The sequence below is a fragment of the Eurytemora carolleeae genome, unplaced genomic scaffold (genome assembly GCF_000591075.1).
Source record: "Eurytemora carolleeae unplaced genomic scaffold, Eaff_2.0 scaffold449, whole genome shotgun sequence".
Lineage (NCBI taxonomy): Eukaryota > Metazoa > Arthropoda > Copepoda > Calanoida > Temoridae > Eurytemora > Eurytemora carolleeae.
In genome coordinates, this window is record NW_019396447.1 from 231,135 (window position 1) to 251,535 (window position 20,401).

At 34.7% G+C, this 20,401-nt stretch overlaps 1 protein-coding gene and 1 long non-coding RNA gene across 5 annotated transcripts; both read left to right on the forward strand.

Annotated features, from left to right (window-relative positions):
* Positions 1–40: 40 nt before the first annotated feature.
* LOC111703489 (golgin subfamily A member 4) lies at positions 41–16,005 on the forward strand. 4 transcript variants are annotated; one of them, XM_023475436.1, is made up of 14 exons: positions 41–132; positions 1,103–1,164; positions 2,623–2,912; positions 3,399–4,018; positions 4,261–4,426; positions 5,332–6,207; positions 6,664–6,834; positions 7,094–7,452; positions 7,641–7,701; positions 7,962–8,050; positions 9,515–9,586; positions 11,124–11,172; positions 11,893–11,938; positions 12,523–13,391. In XM_023475436.1, the coding sequence occupies exons 1-14, from the start codon at positions 53–55 to the stop codon at positions 12,552–12,554; spliced, it is 2,973 nt and encodes a 990-aa protein (XP_023331204.1). In that variant the 5' UTR covers positions 41–52; the 3' UTR covers positions 12,555–13,391. The 4 variants fall into 4 exon arrangements, 2 of the variants coding, with proteins under 2 accessions (XP_023331204.1, XP_023331205.1); XR_002765620.1 differs by lacking the exons at positions 7,641–7,701; positions 7,962–8,050; positions 9,515–9,586; ... (1 more) ...; positions 11,893–11,938; positions 12,523–13,391 and adding exons at positions 13,741–13,927; positions 14,255–14,856; positions 15,774–16,005 and having other exon boundaries at positions 7,094–7,226; XR_002765621.1 differs by lacking the exons at positions 7,641–7,701; positions 7,962–8,050; positions 9,515–9,586; ... (1 more) ...; positions 11,893–11,938; positions 12,523–13,391 and adding exons at positions 13,741–13,927; positions 14,255–14,856; positions 15,777–16,005 and having other exon boundaries at positions 7,094–7,226.
* A 2,278-nt stretch (positions 16,006–18,283) lies between these two features.
* On the forward strand, positions 18,284–20,155 carry LOC111703490 (uncharacterized). The gene is made up of 3 exons (XR_002765622.1): positions 18,284–18,489; positions 18,850–18,955; positions 19,531–20,155. It is a non-coding gene; the product is annotated as an uncharacterized LOC111703490 (long non-coding RNA).
* The last annotated feature ends 246 nt before the right edge of the window (positions 20,156–20,401 follow it).

The following is a 20,401-nucleotide window of genomic DNA, read 5'->3' on the forward strand; positions in this document are numbered from 1 at the left end:
AGTTTTTTTGTGTATTAGACTTTTTTTCCCCTTTCCTAGGAAGAAAATTAAAATGTTGCCAAATTGTACCGAGGACATTCCCAGTACTTCTCTGCAGGGTACTATTCAGGAGGAGACGGTTAAGTTACTGAGGTACAGTACAAAGTACACTAGTTGTAAGTAAATAGTCTATAGTACACTCTAGTACACTCAGAGTACATATCTGCGTACGTATCTGAAAGGTATTTTCAAGGAGTGATTGTAAACTACTAAAGTATAGTACACACTACACACTAGTCCCGAGTATATAGTACACATTATCACAGCTTAAGAACACCTCTGCAGGGTACTTAAAGAAGTAGATTATAAACTACTAATGCGTAGTACTTCTTACACTGTCTTGAGTATATAGTACACTCAGGTATACTCCGAATACAATTCTGTTAGTGTTTTAGAAGAATATCAAATATATATTTAAGACTGAAGAGGGTAGGAGAATATTGACTGTATATTTAAGATGGAAGATGGTAGGAGAATATTAACTGTATATTTAAGATAGAAGATGGTAGGAGAATATTAACTGTATATTTAAGATGGAAGATGGTAGGAGAATATTAACTGTATATTTAAGATGGAAGATGGTAGGAGAATATTAACTGTATATTTAAGATGGAAGATAGTAGGAGAATATTAACTGTACAGTTAAGATGGAAGATTGAAGGAGAATTTTGACTGTATATTTAAGATGGAAGAGGGTAGGAGAATATTGACTGTATATTTAAGACTGAAGAGGGTAGGAGAATATTAACTGTACAGTTAAGATGGAAGATGGAAGGAGAATATTAACTGTATATTTAAGATGAAGATGGTAGGAGAATATTAACTGTATATTTAAGATGGAAGATGGTAGGAGAATATTAACTGTATATTTAAGATGGAAGATGATAGGAGAATATTAACTGTATAATTAAGATAGAAGAGGGTAGGAGAATATTAACTATATATTTAAGATGGAAGATAGTAGGAGAATATTAACTGTATATTCAAGATGGAAGAGGGTAGGAGAATATTAACTGTATATTTAAGATGGAAGATGGAAGGAGATATTAACTGTATATTTAAGATGGAAGATGGAGACAGATATGAGGAAAGAAGAATATGAAAGAAAGCAGAAGATGACAGAAGGTAAAGAAGATTATGTTTTATATTTGTTTCATATACAGAGTTGTTACCCATGAAGAAAAATATTTAAGAGACGACTGTATGGAATTTAATCATTATATTATTGAAATTCATGTTTCCTTTGAACTCAAAACAGTTCTTTTACTAAGTCATCTATATCCTACAAAAGAACGTTATTCTAATCAGAAAACCAAATTAGATTGATCTTTTAAAGCACTTAAACGATAATAAGATTTAACATTGGGTAAGAAATTCGTTTGTTTGCAGGTCTAAAATTGACCAGAATTAAACTGAAACTACAGGGTGTCCCACGAAACATGACAGTATGCAGGACGACTTGAATGTCGTCTTGATTTTTGATATAATTTGCTGCGTTTATTTGTCAACCTAATTTTAGAAGTAAATTTCTAGAGATAACAATCACAAAATTTCCCTTGTCCTGCCATTTCCAAAATGTGGTCTGCCTTTTTTGTGCTTTCAATATTGCCCGAGATATGAAGAATTTCGTTCAGATTTCGACAATTTTGCATTTATTTAACAAAATTGAAATCTGAACCAAACTCTTTATATCTCCGGTAATATTGAAATCACAAAAAACGCAGACCATTTTTTGGAAAAGCCAGGGCTAGGAGAATTATGTGATAATTGTTTCAAGAATCATACATGTTAAAGTAGATAGAAGACTAAATGTCACAAATAAATTCAAATACCAAAGACGACTTTCAAGTCGTCTTACTATTGTCATGTTTCGTGGGACACCCTGTATCTTAACAATAATGTTTTAATGTTTAAGTTATTTAAGTATTTGATCGATATTAACCTATAATTAATTTGGAGTAATCTACGGTTGATCAGTTTTAACCTACTTTTGATCAGTTCTAACCCTTATTTGATCAGTATTAACCGTATTTGAACAGGATTAATCTACATTTGATCAGGAATAATCTATAAATGATCAATAATAACCTATAATTGACCTGGATTAATCTATAATTGATAAGGAATAACCTATACTTGATCATGATTAACCTATTATTGATCAGGATTAACCTATAATTGTTCAGGATTAAGATAAGATAAAGTTTATTGCTAAAATACATGTATCTGTATACAGAACGAGTTTACAATTACAAATTGATGATTATATTAACAGTACAAGTATAAAGCAATTAACATGTAATGTATCTGGAATAACCTATAATTGATCAGGATTAACCTATAATTGATCAGGATTAACCTATAATTGATCAGGATTAACCTATAATTGATCAGGATTAACATATAATTGATCAGAAATAACCTGTAATTGATCAGAAATAACCTGTATTTGATCAGAAATAACCTGTAATTGATCAGAAATAACCTATAATTGATCAGGATTAACCTATAATTGATAAGGATTAACTTATAATTGATCAGGATTAACCTATAATTGATCAGGATTAACCTATAATTGGTCAGGATTGGCTGAACGTCAACGTGATCTGCTGCTTAAGTTGGAGGGGGAGAAGGCGGAGTTGAATGAAAGATTGATAAACCTGGAGGTGGAGAAGGATCAACTCTACCATCAAGTTATCTACACTCGGGGGGAGCTCGAGGTACACTCTGCTCAGCTGGAGCTGTTCACCAACCAGCTCAACAGGAGTAAGGTGGACGGATCCAACAAGCAGAAGGAGATGGGGTTGGTTGAGAATAGTCTGACTGATCTAAGTTATAGGTTTCAGAATCTCAATAATAACCATGATGAAAAGGTAAAAAAAAATTAAACCTTAATGGGACTGTCATAGAATGTAAATCTTAATTTAAATACAACAATACCATTTAGACCTTTATCTGATCAATAATGTGAAAGATCATTAAAATTACGTGTTAAATCCTAATGAATTTAGAATAAAAATTTGGAAATGTGAAGTATGATGAATCAATCGAAATATTGGTATCTCAAAATTCACCTGGAAGCAATCATGAAGAAAGAACACATATTTATCATCCTCTTAAGTGCACGGCGTTGCCAGCGCAAGTTTAATAACAAATTTGAAATTTTTAACCTATGTCAACTGGGGGGGGGGGGTTACCACTGGCTCCCTAAAAAATGTCAGCTATTTGGTCCAGCCGTTTAACCTGCTATAGCTATAAACACATATACAATATAAAGATATGAGCAAAGTGCTTTTTTCATATACATTCAAACTCTAGAAATAATGCTCTATAAGATTTCTTTAAAAATTATTTTGTAGATCGGTGAGATTAGATCAAGGATTAATCTCTTGGAGACGGAGAAACAGAAATCTACAGAAACCTTGGTGGGACGGATCGGGGCGCTCAAGGAGAAACTAAACCTTACTCATGACAAGGTTAAAACCCTGGAGGAGAAAGTGAACCTGATCGGACAGGATCTGCTGGAAAAGTCTCAAATCCTATTCGGAAAAGAGAATATCATCATCAAGCTGAAGGAAGCTTTGAACATGGAGAACAAGAAGAAGAAGGATAGTGAAGACATCTCCGAAAAAGAACTAAATCTTGTCTCCATTAGGGTTGAGGAGCTGAAGTCTGATATAGGTTCTCTTAATGCTGAAATATCCGACCTTGAAAATTCTCATGTTCGTGAAAAACTAGATATCCAGGATATCCTCTCTAGTATTGATCAACTAACCCAGGAAAAGGCGGGTTTAATAAAATCCAACGAAGATTTGATTAATCTGAACAACTTCTTGTCGACAAAGTCCAAGATGTTGTTGAAGGATGTTGAGGAGGTGAGGGAGGACAACAACCTTCTGCAGGTGAAGATGGCGGAGTTGGAAAAACTGAAGGAAGAATATAAGATTGCAAACTCGGAGCTCTCAGCTTCCGAAGAAAGGTGAGAAACATCAGATTCTACAATTTGTTTTTCTTTTCTAAATAGTGCTTAATCTTGATATTTTTCCCATCATTTCTGTAACGCAAGTCATGACTTTTATAGAGAAACTATAAATTGAAAATAATCAATTTTCAGAGTTAAGAACGGAGATATCTTATTCACAGGTTCCAATGGTATCATTGTGAATCAAATATGTCACTCCAAAAATGGAGGGTTAACATTAATTCTCCGATATTGTTCAGGAACAAGGATCTGAAGAACCAGGTCCGGAACCTGAGCAGGGTTAGGAAGGAGAAGCTGGAGCTGAACACCAGAGTTCTGGATCTAGAAAAACAGATTTATGAAACCCGCGAAACTTACGAAACTTACGAAACCCAGGCTGAAGATGAGTTAAAGAAAGGAAAACAGGTAAACCCCAGATATGCTCTTAGACATGGAGAATTCTGAGTTCATGTATTTATATCTTACTTGGGAGTCGTTTTTAGGCACGTTTTTTAAACATTCAAAGTTTTTAGGCTTTTTAAGGCTTCACGAGGATCTGAGATGCAAATCCTATTTCAAAATTGTGTGCTAGACAAGTTTGCTTTTATTGCAAACAGTAATTTTTTTACTCTGAATAAAGATCTTATCCTAAACGATTTTTCATACGATTAGAAAATCGTTTTGTTTTTCGTTTTGAAAAATCGTTTGGTTAATATCTTTGATGTTTGCTTTGTGAAATAAAAGCATCCTTGTCTAGGATGCAATTTAAAAATAGAAGTTGCATCTCAGATTGTTGTGAATCCTTTAAAAAGCCTGAACACTTTGAATGTTTAAAAACGGGTCTCAAAAAGTTGCCCATCAATATAAGCACGTTAAACTATTGGGATCCTGAATAAAAGTCGAGTGAGTGAGTTTTATATTTAAACCACATTTTCACCCGTTTTTTGTTTTACTGTTTTTGATATATAAGCTTTTCAAATCTCTAACGCTATTTTTGACGGATTTTGAATGAGATATCAAAATTTGAGGGGAAGAAAATCCGAAACGGACAAGGATGTAGTTAAGGTTTCATGTCAAGGGATTGTCCACCAACTAAGCCACAGCTTCAATCTAAATTGTTTAAATCAGTAACTACTAAAATTTGAATTTTTTTACATTCTGTGTGATGTAGAAATCTCTAAGGAGTCGTATTTTCATGTTATAGGTTTTAAATATCTCCATGTCCCAGATAAATTGGGTTAAGATGGTGCCATGGGGGAATTATTAATGTCTCTCTTTATTTTAAGAGTTCATTCTTAAAACGGAAACAATCTCTTTCATTTGCTTTTTAGGCCATGGAGGATGGAATAAGACAGGAGTTGGAGAGATCCTCTGAACGTGAGGCAGAAATTGCTAGTTATGTTTCTAGGATAAAGAAGGCCAGAGAGACCAACCTTCTCCTGCAATCTGATATTGCTGTGATAGATGAGAAACTGGAGGCAGTGAATAAGGAGAGGAACAAAGTGGAGAAGGAAATGAAGATCATGGTTCAAAGTAGGACGGAAACAATGAAGAAGAATGAGCTGCTAAGAGAAAGGTTAGCTAAGATTAGGAGTGACGGAGAAACAGCTCTGAAACAAAAATCAGATGAGATCCAAGGATTGAAAGATTTTGTGAAGAACCGATCTAAGTATAGAACTGCAGAGAGCGGACGGGTTCACTCCATGCAGGGTATTTTATTCACACTAACGGAGGAACTAAAGAGGAAGAGAAGTTTGGTTTTAGAAAACCAAAGAAGAATACAAGAGGTTCAAAAGAAATCTAGAAAGCTAGAGGAGTTGAAGAAAAAGAATACGGAAACTATGGTTGCTGAGGAGAGAAGAGAGGTGAAGGTTCGAATCCAACTGGAGAAATATACAGAGGACTTGATCTACCTGGAGACTAGTATCCAGGACGCATTCCAGGAGAAAAAAATTGCAGAACAGAAAACTCAAAGTTTATTACAACAACGTGAATCCCAGAAGGAGTTAAGGAAGAGGTTGGAGAAGGTTGAGGTTGAAACTTCCCAGCTGGATACTGTGGTTGGAGAACTACAGGAGAAGATAAAGGAGAACGAGAAGGTTGAACTGGAGAAGAGGGAGGAGTTGAGTAGAGTTGAGGAGGAGGATAGAGAGGAGAGAGCCAGGATAATGATATCTATTCGTCAGAAGGAAGAAGTTAGCAGAAAGGTGATCCCGAGTTCAGAAATAAAATTTATTTATATTTAGTTTTTGCCACAAACAAAATTTTCTTTGAAACCTAATGGTGGAAACATTTGATATTTAAAACTTTAACTTCTTGATCTAATAGAACAATGCATGAAATATGAAATGTCCACGACATCGGGTTGCACAAATATAAGGATTTAAAAATTAAAGTTTGTGGCAAGAACTCATTTTCTTCTTTAAAATCAAGATTCATACTTCTTAGTGGTTCAAATCTATCTAGCTGCAATTATACAGACGGAAACCAAACACAATTTATACCAATAAACGTATCGCTAATTCTTCATGGCCCATGAAATTTAATGACATTACATTTTTTGTCACTTTTGTGTCTTTTTTATATAAGCTGATTAGAAAGCAGTAATAGTTTGTTGTCAGCCCTGTATTAGTATATATGCCTACTGTACTGTATATTTCTAGAACAAAGAGCAGCTAGAGGTTGAGATATCCGACCTCACGGAGAAGATAAAAGATAAGGAAACTATGCTCAAGGAGAAGGCTGAAGAGATAAAATCAATCAATGAGAACACTCAGAGCAAGGGTTCCGTTGTAAACCAAATCTTGAAGGAAACTGAAATCCTCATGGCTAAGGTTAGAATTAAGAAAAAATACAGTTTGCCTTTCTTTTAAAAACCCTTATCCTCTAAGAGAGAATTAACAGTCGATTGTACAGAATTTATTTTAAACTTGTTTTCATTCTTTACAAAATTATCAAATACATCTTCAATAGACTTAAATCGTTACAGAAAATCAAATTAAATCTTTTAATTCGTTGGATTAAAAGTTTTTCAAGTCGTCCTTCATAAAAGTCTCATTCTTTTGTGGGTAACCCTGTATGTTTACATTACAGTTGGAGAATCTTACAATCCAGAGAAAGGAGTCGCCATACGCCCAAACCAGAAACCTTTCCCAAACCAAGGATTATTCTAATCCGAGGAAGGATGGTTCCCAAACCAAGGATTATTCTACTCTAAGGAAGGATGGTTCCCAAACCAAGGATTGTTCTACTCCAAGGAAGGATGGTTCCCAAACCAAGGATTATTCTACTCCAAGGAAGGATGGTTCCCAAACCAAAAATTATTCTACTCCAAGGAAGGATGGTCCTCAAACGAAGGATTATTCTACTCCTAGGAAGGATTGTTCAACTCCTCCTAGGCAACTGAGTACAAAGAAGAAGGATGTTTACGACCTTGATTTCACAGAAAGCAGGTTCTATCTTATCCAGATCTAAATCCTCTAAGAAAGTCACGAAAAAATGTTTCTTGGGAAAAAATTGGCGAAAATTGTCTAATTTTCCTCAAAATATCACTTAGAAAATAATTCCTCGTTTTGGTTTCTTGGGACTTACTTCTGAAACTTTTTTTTGGTAGTAACTGTTATATTGTATTCTATTCTAGTGATAGTTCTAGTCCGGTTCAACTGGGGGATATTTTCCACACGAAAAAAACTGAAACTAAGGAAGGTGTTCATCTAGGATTTAACTGGGTGAACATTGTACAGATTACTGTTTGCACTGTACAGTGTACTTAAAAGTACACTCATCACACATTTAGACGCTTAAAATATGCCACAATTGGTGCCTTGTCCTTGGACACATAACCTGCCACAAATAGTATCTTAGAACATGATTAAAATGATCCACAAAGTTAAGTCTTACTCTTTACATAATACACTTGCCACAAGTGCCACAAGATCTCTAGATGAACACCTGGGCCTAGGACTTGGTTTCAAGGAGTCAGCCTAGAGTACAGAGTTTGACTACTCCGACTACAAGGATTTCTAATCTTGGTAGATACTCCGACCCTAGGTATTATATTTTGGTAGATACTCCGACCCTAGGTATTATATTTTGGTAGATACTCCGACCCTAGGTATTATATTTTGGTAGATACTCCGACCCTAGGTATTATATTTTGGTAGATACTCCGACCCCAGGTATTATATTTTGGTAGATACTCCGACCCGAGGTAATATATTTTGGTAGATACTCCGACCCTAGGTATTATATTTTGGTAGATACCCCGACCCTAGGTATTATATTTTTGTAGATACTCCGACCCCAGGTATTATATTTTGGTAGATACTCCGACCCTAGGTATTATGTTTTGGTAGATACTCCGACCCTAGGTATTATATTTTTGTAGATACTCCAACCCTAAGTATTATATTTTGGTAGATACTCCAACCCTAGGTATTATATTTTGGTAGATACTCCGACCCTAGGTATTATATTTTGGTAGATACTCCGACCCCAGGTATTATATTTTGGTAGAGACTCCGACCCGAGGTAATATATTTTGGTAGATACTCCGACCCTAGGTATTATATTTTGGTAGATACTCCGACCCTAGGTATTATATTTTGGTAGAGACTCCGACCCTAGGTATTATATTTTGGTAGATACTCCGACCCTAGGTATTATATTTTGGTAGATACTCCGACCCTAGGTATTATATTTTGGTAGATACTCCTATATCTAGATTCTGTGTATCACATTGTGACATCAGACATAAAACAGTTTGAAAGTTCCGTAAAGGAATTGAGTCTTTGCCACAAACTCTGATTTTCTAATCCTTATTTCTTTACACCCCATTGTTGTAGACCTTAGATATTTAAAACTTTGAATTATGTTAGATCAAAAATTCTAAGTTTGAAATATCAAAGGGTTACACTATCAGATTGCAAAAATATAGGGATTTGAAAATTTGAGTTTGTGGCAAAGACTCAATTCCTTTTAAAGAAGGAAATTCTCAAACTTGAATAGAATTAAAGTTACATCTATTTTTTAAAAGTTATGTTCTTGAATCTGACTCCGCATGATATAGAATACTAAATGAAGGGCTCGGCGTTGCCCGTGTAAAAAAGAAGAAAAAAATGTTGACAAAAATTTTAGCGTCCACAAAAAATTTCAGCCCAATCGCTCCAGCCGTTTGGCTATACGCAACATATATATATATATACGAATGTCTTGTTTTATTATATAGATAAACATTTAAAGAGACTGTAAGCATTATTCAAGTGACCCTCCATATAAAGAGGGCAATGTCTACGGTACCTTTAAACCTTTTCTACCAACTCTGGAAAGTGAATATTGATATTTTTACAACTTATAACAGCTTACAAACAAAGTTTTCCACAATTATACGCGTTATTGATATTAATGAGAAGAAGTCCGACAGCATTGTATCTCGGGCATTGCAATTTTTGCAAGAAAATAACACTTGCAGTCCCTTCAATAGCAAATATTTATTAATATATTTCTATTGTCCAGTGGTATGCGTCGAACTCCAGTTTATGCCAGATCCGTAACACCTTTAACAAGGCTAGGAGGTGGAGCAACCAGGTAAACCATGTCATAACAAAATATTGTTGTAGTCTTAATATTTATTTTGTATTTTTCAAAATCTGGTACACAGATCCAAGGAAGTATAAAAGTCTGGTATATGGATCCAAAGAACTTTCAAAGTCTAGTATACGGATCCAAGGAACTATAAAAAGTCTGGTATACGGATCCAAGGAACTTTAAAACTTTGGTATACTGATCTAAGGAACTATAAAAGTTTGGTATACGGATCCAAGGAAGTATAAAAGTCTGGTATACGGATCCAGGGAACTATAAAAGTCTGGTATATGGATCCAAGGAACTAAGTCTAATATATTGATCCAAGAAACTAAAAGTCTGGATACGGACCCATTGAGCTTTTCAAGTCTAAACGTATAATTGTAAGTATACGTCTAAACCTGGACCTAAGAAGCTTTAACACTTTTGCAAGCCAAAGAACGGTAAGAGTCGGGATCCGTACCCAAGAAGCGCTGATCCTAAGCACTGGTCCTAAGCGCTGATCCTAAGCACTGATCTTAAGCACTGATCCTAAGCACTGATCCTAAGCACTTAACCTAAGCACTGATCCTAAGCACTGGTCCTAAGCGCTGATCCTAAGCCCTGATTCTAAGCACTGATCCAAAGCGCTGATTATAAGCGCTGATCCTAAGCGCTGATCCTAATTGCTGATCTTAAGCACTGATCCTAAACACTGATCCTGAGCATTGGTTCTAAGCACTGATCCTAAGCACTGATCCTAAGAACTGATCCTAAGCACTGGTTCTAAGCACTGATCCTAAGAACTGATCCTAAGCATTGGTTCTAAGCACTGATCCTAAACACTGATCCTAAGAACTGATCCTAAGCACTTATCCTGAGCACTGATCCTAAGCGCTGATCCTAAGCACTGATCCTAAGCGCTGATCCTAAGCGCTGATCCTAAGCACTGATCCTAAACACTGATCCTAAGCACTGATCCTAAGCGCTGAATCTAAGCACTGATCCTTAGCGCTGATCCTGAGCACTGATCTTAAGCACTGATCCTAAGCACTGATCCAAGTGCTGATCCTAAGCGCTGATCCTTAGCGCTGATTCTAAGCACTTATCCTAAGCGCTGTTCTTAAGCACTGATCCTAAGCGTTGATCTTAAGCACTGATCCTATGCGCTGATCCAAATTGCTGATCCTAAGCGCTGATCTTAAGCACTGATCCTTAACACTGATCCTAAGAATTGATCCTAAACACTGATCCTAAGCACTGATCCTAAGCACTGATCCTAAGCGCTGATCCTAAGCACTGATCCTAAGCTCTGATTCTAAGCACTGATCCTAAGCACTGATCTTAAGCACTGATCCTAAACACTGATCCTAAGAACTGATCCTAAACACTGATCCTAAGCACTGATCCTAATTGCTGATCTTAAGCACTGATCCTAATTGCTGATCTTAAGTACTGATCCTAAACACTGATCCTAAGCGCTGATCCTAATTGCTGATCTTAAGCACTGATCCTAAACACTGATCCTAAGCACTGATCCTAAACACTTACTTCTTTTTAGGAAAGTGAACTACATGGAAACCCATGAAGGAAGTGGGGATGATAAGAAGGTAAAGGAACGAAGTTTTTGCCACAAAATCTGATTTTTACCCTAATATATTTGCAAACAAAGGTTTACACCATCAGGTTGTCAAGAAACGGGATTGGAAAATTTGAGCTTGTGGCAAAGGCTCAATTCATTTATACAGGAATACATTTTTTTAAATTCATTAGAATTCTCCTTGAAATGAAATGAGAAGACCCATTTAAATATACAATTGCAGAACCAACTTGCAATGGTAATTTTCTATTTTTAAAAGTATTTAATTCTTACAAATTCATTTAACTCTGCAGCTAAATCACAATTTGAAATTTAATTTATAGAGTAAACCATTTATTCATTGCCATCAGTCGTAAGTTTTAAAGGGTAGAGTTTGTTAACCAATCTATTAATGAAACGTCACTATAAAAATGTTTAACCAAAGTCTGTTTTAACCAACCTGCCCCTAAAAGGTGTCACAATAAAAATATAAAATAAATTTATTCGGTGAATCCTTCTCATATGGAACTAATGAAATTGTTGTATTCAAAGTTTTAAAGTTAACTATTGAGATGGAAATGAATCTCAACGCTCTTTAGGACCGAATTGAATAAATCGGAGAGGTCGCTGAATTACCTACCACCGGTTCAAACCCTAGATTAGTAATTCTAATCGGTAATTCAAGATTTGAACCAGATAAAGGTAGTTGAGCGACTGATTGAACCTGACTAATCTTATCTTATTATATTAGACTGGTCCGACTACTGACATGACCTCCAAGGCTAACAAGATTTCAGGACACAGTTTTTTTTATTATTTAATGAGGTCAAACTTTCTGTAGTCTTTATAAATGGAATATGTACAATGAGACACATAAAGCTCGAGACTAAAGAAATATTATGCGTATGGGATAAAATTAACTTGAAAATAAAGTTATTAAATGATTGCGGTGTTTCATGTTCAATGGACTTCTAAAACCATAACTGGAATCACAGTCGTCTTCCCTTTCCACAGTTTTTTTGGGGGTTCACTGTTCATAGATTGCAACAAACTCTAATTTTTTGATGTCTTTATTTTTTCAACCAAGAATTCCGGACACCATATTAACAAATGTTAGCGGAAGATGTTTACTACAAAACTCTGGAATAAGAAGACGACTTTTAGACTCAAGTTATGACTTTAAATAGTCAATTGAACCTGAGACACTCCAATTGTACAGTGTAAACAGACTCATTTTAGTTATTAAGTGATAAGAGAAGTTACTAGTAAAACTATTTGCTTTGAACAATACCAAATATACTTTTTATTGCTTAAAAGTCGTCATCCTATTCCATAGTCTTCTGGTTCTCACTGTATCTTAAATAAACAACTGTGGCTCTAGGCTGGACAACGGATGAGAGTGAATTAGAATAGATGTACAGAGGAGTAGAATTCTAGATCCACTTTCCTTTACATTATCCCCTTCCTCTTTACATGATCCCTTATTCTATCCTGATCCCTTATTCTGTTTAGACCCCTTATTCTATCCAGATCCCTTATTCTTTCCAGATCCCCTTATTCTTTCCAGACCCCCTTATTCTTTCCAGACCCCTTATTCTTTCCACATCCCCTTATTCTATCTAAGATCCTTTATTCTCTTCAAATCCCTTTTTCTATCCAGTTCTACTTTTTCTATCCAGATCCCTTATTCTTACCATGATGCCTTATTCTATCCAGATCCTCTTATTATATCCAGATCCCCTTATTCTATCCATGATCCCTTATTATATCCAGATCCCCTTAATCTATTGAGATTCTCTAATTAATCCCTAATCCCTAATTCTATCTTTTTTAAATGTTCCTAAATCAAGTTAAGATTACTAATTGAATTTAGTTCTCCTGATTAGATAAAGTATCCACTATATGGACTTATTTAAACCTGATTGTTTCGTTACATAACATTCTTTAAAGAATTTGGGAAATATGATTTAATTGTAAATGTATTGTGCTAATTTTGACATAATGTTTTAGATATATATTACCTATCAGACCTATATTTTGAAAATTCACTAAAAATTATTAATTTAACATCTTAATCTCATCATACTTTTGAAATTTTTGCTAAATTAAAAATGATGGTTAAGTAATATTCTGACAAAATTGCCTTTAATATTTGTATAAAATATCCATCTCTTCTGAACCTGTTCAGTGTATTCTTATAAATCTACGGATTTATCTTCTGTTTTAATTAAATTATATAAATTCTAATAATAATTTTTCTCTTCCGCTTTTGTGATTTTTTAGCCATTTTCATTATGATAAAACTGTGTTTACTTCAGATTATTAGAATGAATGTAATGGAATGTAATGGAGATTTAAATGCTGAGAAGAGGATGAAGGACGCCAAGTTCACTCGAGTAGGATTAGGATGGGACGGGATAAGAACAAGATATATCTTCAATTTCATATTCCATTTAGCAAATCTAATTTAACCTGGAGATATTTAGCAGGTCGATAATCTGAACTTGGAGATATTAATTAGGTATAATCTAAACCTGGAGATATTCAGTACGTCTAAATGGTTCCCAAACCAAGGAATATTCTACTCCAAGGAAGGATGGTTCCCAAACCAAGGATTGTTCTACTCCAAGGAAGGATGGTTCCCAAACCAAGGATTATTCTACTCCAAGGAAGGATGGTTCCCAAACCAAGGATTATTCTACTCCAAGGAAGGATTGTTCAACTCCTCCTAGGCAACTGAGTACACAGAAGAAGGATGTTTACGACCTTGATTTCACAGAAAGCAGGTTCTATCTTATCCAGTACTTTTAAATCAGATCCAAATCCTTTGAGAAAGTCCCGAAAAAATGTTTCTGGGGAAAAACTTGGTGAAAATTGTCAAATTTTCCTCAAATCACTTAAAAAATAATTCCTCGTTTTGGTTTCTTGGGACTTACTTCTGAAACCTTTTTTTTTGTAGTTTCTGTTATATTGTATTCTATTCTAGTGATAGTTCTAGCCAGGTTCAACTGGGGGATATTTTCCACACGAACAAAACTGAAACTTAGAGTGGAAAATGTCCCACAGTGGTTAGACTTTATACTTCATATAGGTTGAATTTACTTTTACTAAAGGGGCAGAGGTAAGTGGAACCCGAATTAGCAAAATTTGTTATTGTCGGGACCCGGATTAGTCTTGCTTGCCTTACATACAATGTACACAAACACGAGAAGGTGGATTTATCCGGGAGTAAACTCGGAGTTGGATGTGTATCCTGGACAAGTATACCAGGAGTTGGATTCAATTCCTATGTTGGAGAACTTTAAACTGTTATTGTGTAAACAGCTGACTGATTCAGGGCTCATGGAGACACTGAGCATCATAGCAGGGGACACTAAACAGATTGAAGATTGATAACTGTTAATACATCGAGTATTTTCTCTTGTATTCCTCGACTAAAATTAAATATCTATTTAGTGATTTTTATTTAAATCATAGTATTATATCTCTGAGGGAATGGAGAACAGGTTGTCTAGCTTGGAGCGCATGGTGGAGTATGATCTGATCGTTGTGCTCAAGCATTTAACTATGAATGATAAGATGTCATTGAGAGTATCAAGTACAACTTTGCTGAGATGGATTGATGAGATAGAGAACATCTTCAATATTTGGAGTATGGATGGAGCTGATTCTACAAGACTGAAAAGATTAGTAGACGAGATATGTACTGTTCAAGGTAAAACATTCAAACGGGAGTATGCATTGCAGATTTTTTATTTGAACTTTATAAACAGAATTTTAAAGAGTGTCTCCTTAAAAATAGTAGTCAAAATAGTAGGTTTGGCCAAAGCAACAAAGTTTTTTTTTTAAAGTTAAGAGCCTAAAACTAAAGAATGCGCAAGTTTCAAGATAAAGCTTAAACAGCATTTACTCTGAAAAAAAAAAAAATTTAACAATTTTTTAAAACAAAATTTAAAAAGAGTAGTGAATTTATTTCTCCGATTGTTTATCTTGTTTTTATCTGATCATACATCTGTTTTCTGTTCTTCTCTTTTAGATCTACGCATTCTAGTCTGTTGTAGACAAGGGAAAATGAATTTTGACACATATTTCTGATTCATACTATTGATGTCTTGATTTGATATCCCGGCGCCAGCAATATCAAATTAAGTATGATAGAAAGTTACTGTTTGTGAGTAGATATCAGATGTATTTACAATTTTTAATAATGTGATTCAACAACTGTTGAAGGTTAGCCTCAAACACAATTTCCTCAATATTCTTACAGGTTGGAAAGATAAAAGTCACTAAGCGGGGTTTGAAAATTCTGAGGATTTCCATTGTCAGAATTCCGCCTTAAAAATGACAAATGGGATAAGAAAGGTTAGGCTGGGAGTGGATATTTTCGACAAAAGAATTCTTGATTCTTGTAAGTTCATCTGGGAAACAGTGCTTTAGATTATGGCCTCGTCTACAGCAATCTTTCCCTTGCAGCCGGCAGAGTATAAATCGGTATCATAGTGCATTATGCACAACCCATCAGGATTTACTTTCTATGTTTCCATTTTCCGTGTTTCTGGCAAGAGGGAAGGGCAAGAGATAGGGAGCGAAACCCCTTCTACTCTGCACTATAATTCTCTTCTTTTTTTCAAGTAGGGTGTACTGCCATGTGATTACACATAGGGTTCTGTTCAGCCACAAGAAACTGGAGAGAGTTGCATAAGAACCTGACCATTCTGAGCTCCCTTGATGTTTACACATAGAACCAGATTCAATCGAAAGAATTAAGGTCTGTCTGATGAGTTCGGATACTTAATAACAGCTAACCAGACTTGTTATTAAGGAGTAGATTTAAAGCTGCTAGTAGCAAAATCTGGATCCAGCAAGCTAAAAACCTCCATTCTCCAGGTTATAAAAAAGCTTTAAAGCTGCTAGTAGCAAAATCTGGATCCAGCTAGCTAAAAACCTCCATTCTCCAGGTTATAAAGCTTTAAAGCTGCTAGTAGCAAAATCTGGATCCAGCAAGCTAAAAACCTCCATTCTCCAGGTTATAAAGCTTTAAAGCTGCTAGTAGCAATATCTGGATCCAGCAAGCTAAAAACCTCCATTCTCCAGGCTAATAAAGCTTTAAAGATTAATGCAGGCCTTCAATGTTTCTTGTTTATTTCGTTTATTTCTTTTTTATTTGTGTTCAGGGGTGTATACGGGGGATATACGAGCCAGAGCCAGCTGTTGCTGCTTTGAAAGCTAGATGTGCAGTCAATTTACGCTGAAACTTTAAATTTAATCTATAACTTTTCGTTTTTCAGTTTTGGACTTTGGTGTTTCAATTTTTAAGTCTAAAAAGATTTTTCAGAACCCATCCGCATACTAATATAAAATAGTCACGGCTACATTTTTATACCAAAGGATTGAACATTTGTCCACTAGAAATGAATATATTTTTTTACTGAAAATTATTATTTCACTTTTTTTCGAAGCAAATTTTCACTTTGGGCATAAGACCCGTTTTGGAACATGTAGTGAACTTGGGGCATTTTCCGGATTAAAATCATTAAAAACTATACGATTGTTGATACTATTTGGAAACATAAAAAGATTTGTTTTTACATGAAGTCACAACTTCTACGTTGTGAAACTTGGCATCTTAGGCAGATATAATGAGTAATTTTATTCCTCTTTGATAGTATTTCTCCCAGGCTTAAATATAAAATGTTAATTTATTTTGTTCAGGGGATTTTAACAGTAAATCTCCTTGGTGGGGATACAATACAAAGGAACGGATCCCTGATGTATTTTGTTTGCTAAAATAAGGTAACCAACTATTTTAACATTTTTCTGCGCATTACTTATTTGTTTCCAAGCAAAGTATATATATAATTAATAATTATTAATAATTTAATAAATAGTTATTATTGTTGCTTTGTTTTAGATTGTGTTTCTAAATCTTAAAGGACTTTCAACATTACGCCATGGAACTACTCCAGATTTAAGTTTGGCAACCGCCGATAGGTGTTCCTGGAGGCGGTGAGAATTTCTTGGATCTGACCAGAGAACTATTCTCATCTCGATAAACTTGAAAACAAATATTGAGCAACTTGACCGCATAGTTCCAGTCAATAACAAACGGCTTTACAGAAGAAAAAATATGGTTGGAAGGATATCTAAACTTTTTAAAAATTTCTTGTATGGATTTGTCAAATATTTTTAGATCGTTTTTAAACAAATCCCAACCCTACTCTCTAGCACTAGAATTATATCATTTTCTTCTCAATATATTTCGCCAAAAACTTTGGCATCATCAGGAGTTAGTCCTATAATATAACAGATATAAGCAAAAAATAAAAATAAAAAATACAAACACAGCAACTATAATAAATACAGAAGAGAACAAAAATAAAAATCTTTTTTATTTAAAATGGAATTTTTCAAAATGAATAATGTCAGAACACATAAAACTTAAAAGAAAAATTAGAAAACCGTACCTTACTCTTTTGAAGAGTATTGAATGACTGGGAAAGGATTGACTAGTTTATGGGCGTATGCAGTGGGGGAAGGGGGGGGAGTGTTGAAGGGGTTAGAATTCGTCGACAAAACGGTCAAATACATGAATTCGATCAACACTATAAGGTACTGTTGGTAATACATATACATACAGTTTAAAACAAACAAAATTTATTTTTTAAAAAAGATTGCAATTAGCATTATGTTTTCTTGTTCAGTCCTGACCTCACTGAGTCAAATTTCTGGATGTAGTACGACTCCCTGACCTTCCTGACCATGCTATCCCTGGACCTGATCTTCTCTATGGGAATGAAGGATAAATCTGCATATGAGTGGCCAGGGGCACGAAAGTGTACACCTACAGGGGCCTGGGTATTTTCTTGTCCTAGCTGTGTAATGGTGCCTCTGTGACCCCTCAGCCTTTCTTTAGCCTCCTTCCCTGTCTCTCCTATATATTGAGGATGGGAAGGACAAACTCGGCCTCCTCTCCTACATGTAATCATGTATATAATATTTGAGGAGGAGCAGGTCAGCTTATCCTTAATCCTCATCTTTTCTCCAGTAGCCGAGATTATCACCTCTTCAACAGAATTCTTTCCCATCTGTTCAAATATTTTTATATAACTGCTTTCGGAGTTTGGCAATGAAAAAGCTGTTACAGATGATAATGCTGCGGGAAGTATTCCGCAAGGCCTGGGTCCAAGCTCGGGAACTGAATAGGACGCATCCTTTATGCACCATTCTGTGTAACTTACGGTTCACTCACGGGCCTGACAGAATTATCACAATAAACTCTAGAAAAGAAGATAATTTCAAAATGGAAGAAACTCAAAGTTGAGAAACTCGATTTTTTGTCCGTTGCAAGGTTAAATTTTTATAAAGTTCTCGAATCTTTGTTCATTTTTAATTCTTCTTTTTAATATTTAGCGTTTCTTTTAAAATGTGCGAACCCCCACTTCTCATTCAACCCCTACATTTAGCGATATTTTAATAATATTTTAATATTTAGAGATATTTTATTTTGAAAATATTCCTCTTGATAACCCTTCTATTTTAAAATGTAAGTTATGTTTGCGTGGGGTTTATTCGCAGAACTGGGTAAATTTTCTCCTGAGCATCGAAATTATTTCCTTCATGGGGAAGGGAATTTTGAAAATATAAACCCCTGCGACAATTCTTTTCCCCACCCTAACACTGCCTCCGGACTACAATTACTGTATTTTAGATACACTGCTGTGGGCGGAACAGTGTTTTCACCTATACTGTTCTACTGGTATAGTTGGCTAGATAAAGTATACCCAGGGGTTCAACTAAAGACTGTTCTTAAGAAGGTAAGAGAAGGTTTTTGAATGAAAAAATGATATCAATTAAACCTGATTTTTTATCAATAAGTCAACTATTCTCAAATTGGCGTATTTTTTCTTAATGACATAGCTCACGAGTCACCTAGGAATCCCTTCCTAACAGAAAACAGTTGACAGACATATTGGGATAATTTAAACAATTTAATTCCATCTAAATGTAAACTGTACACTGTACACTGTACACTGTATTGGGATAATTTAAACAATTTAATTCCATCTAAATGTACACTGTGCAGTTTTTTAAATGCGATTTGTTCATTTGTACTAATTAAGTTTGAATGGGAAACGGTATATAAAATTTGATGTTTTAGTTCGATTGATAATTTTTTTAATTTGTACTAAAATATGTTCAGTTCAGAACACTGTTAAAGTTTCCAAAAGAGTAATATGTCCCTTCCCCCCTTACACTATGTCTATAATGTTTAGAATATCATTTTTTATATTTTTAAAAATATGTTATGTGCTATAGCTTCTAGTTTTTTCTCAATTCCTTGATCTTTCATATTTTTTTCGTGCTTTTAGATCTTGACATTTTTTCATAGGTTTTTTTGGATTCAACTGTCCTCGAGGTTCCTCTTGTTGCAATGTTTTATCTTCTCATCAACTTCCTTTAGGGAATACCTGCCGACAAGTCTATGGAGGAACTTAGATTGAAAATTATCCCAACATTGATTCTTGGTCTTATTTTTTGGATTCCTGTTCAGATAATCAATTTTAGATTTCTCTCACCACAAGCACGGGTTCCTTTTATCGCAGTGTGTACCTTTCTTGAGGTTAATGGTCTTTGTTTCCTAAAGAAGCTTGATTTACAGTATTTTAAATCTTAGTATTTTTAATAGTATTTATAGGATAATTGATGATTTTTTTTAAATTAAGTATTATCCAGAGACTCCTGAAGAAATTTTATTTGGGAGTGTTTTCTTATTCTTATCTTATTTTATATTTCTTATTTTTAAACTAAAGTAATCCTATAGATATTGAACCTAAATAATTTGTTATCTCGGCGGAAGTTTTCAATATTAGGAAATAAATTTTCTGTGGCTTCAAAATAAAATTGTAAAATTAAATATAGTCATTTTTATTCAGTTATTTAACCAGACCACCACAACCTCGGAAAAAATTATGACATTTTCTATATATTTAGAATTCTGTTTCTTTTTAAGGTTTTTGTTCATTTGATGACTTATTACATTTCAATATTCTAATCTTTTTTTTAACAATCCTAAATAGTTTGCAGTATATGCTATATTTATAAGAAAAGGTTTCAGAAATTTTAAATTTGAATCTATAAAATGGGGAATGCAAACACGCACGAGGGCCGGAAGTCCGGATTGCCGGATACAGGTCTTTCTATCAAGGATATACGTGTTACGAGAGCTACGCTGCGTTCATAAAGTCTATGTGATACCCCTG

Excerpts from the sequence above, each read along its gene's own strand:
- LOC111703489 (XM_023475436.1), top strand. The coding sequence starts at position 53 with ATGTTGCCAAATTGTACCGAGGACATTCCCAGTACTTCTCTGCAGGGT. Across the intron at positions 2,913-3,398 it reads ATAATAACCATGATGAAAAG|ATCGGTGAGATTAGATCAAG; the intron begins GTAAAAAAAAAT and ends ATTATTTTGTAG. Across the intron at positions 4,427-5,331 it reads AGTTAAAGAAAGGAAAACAG|GCCATGGAGGATGGAATAAG; the intron begins GTAAACCCCAGA and ends TTTGCTTTTTAG.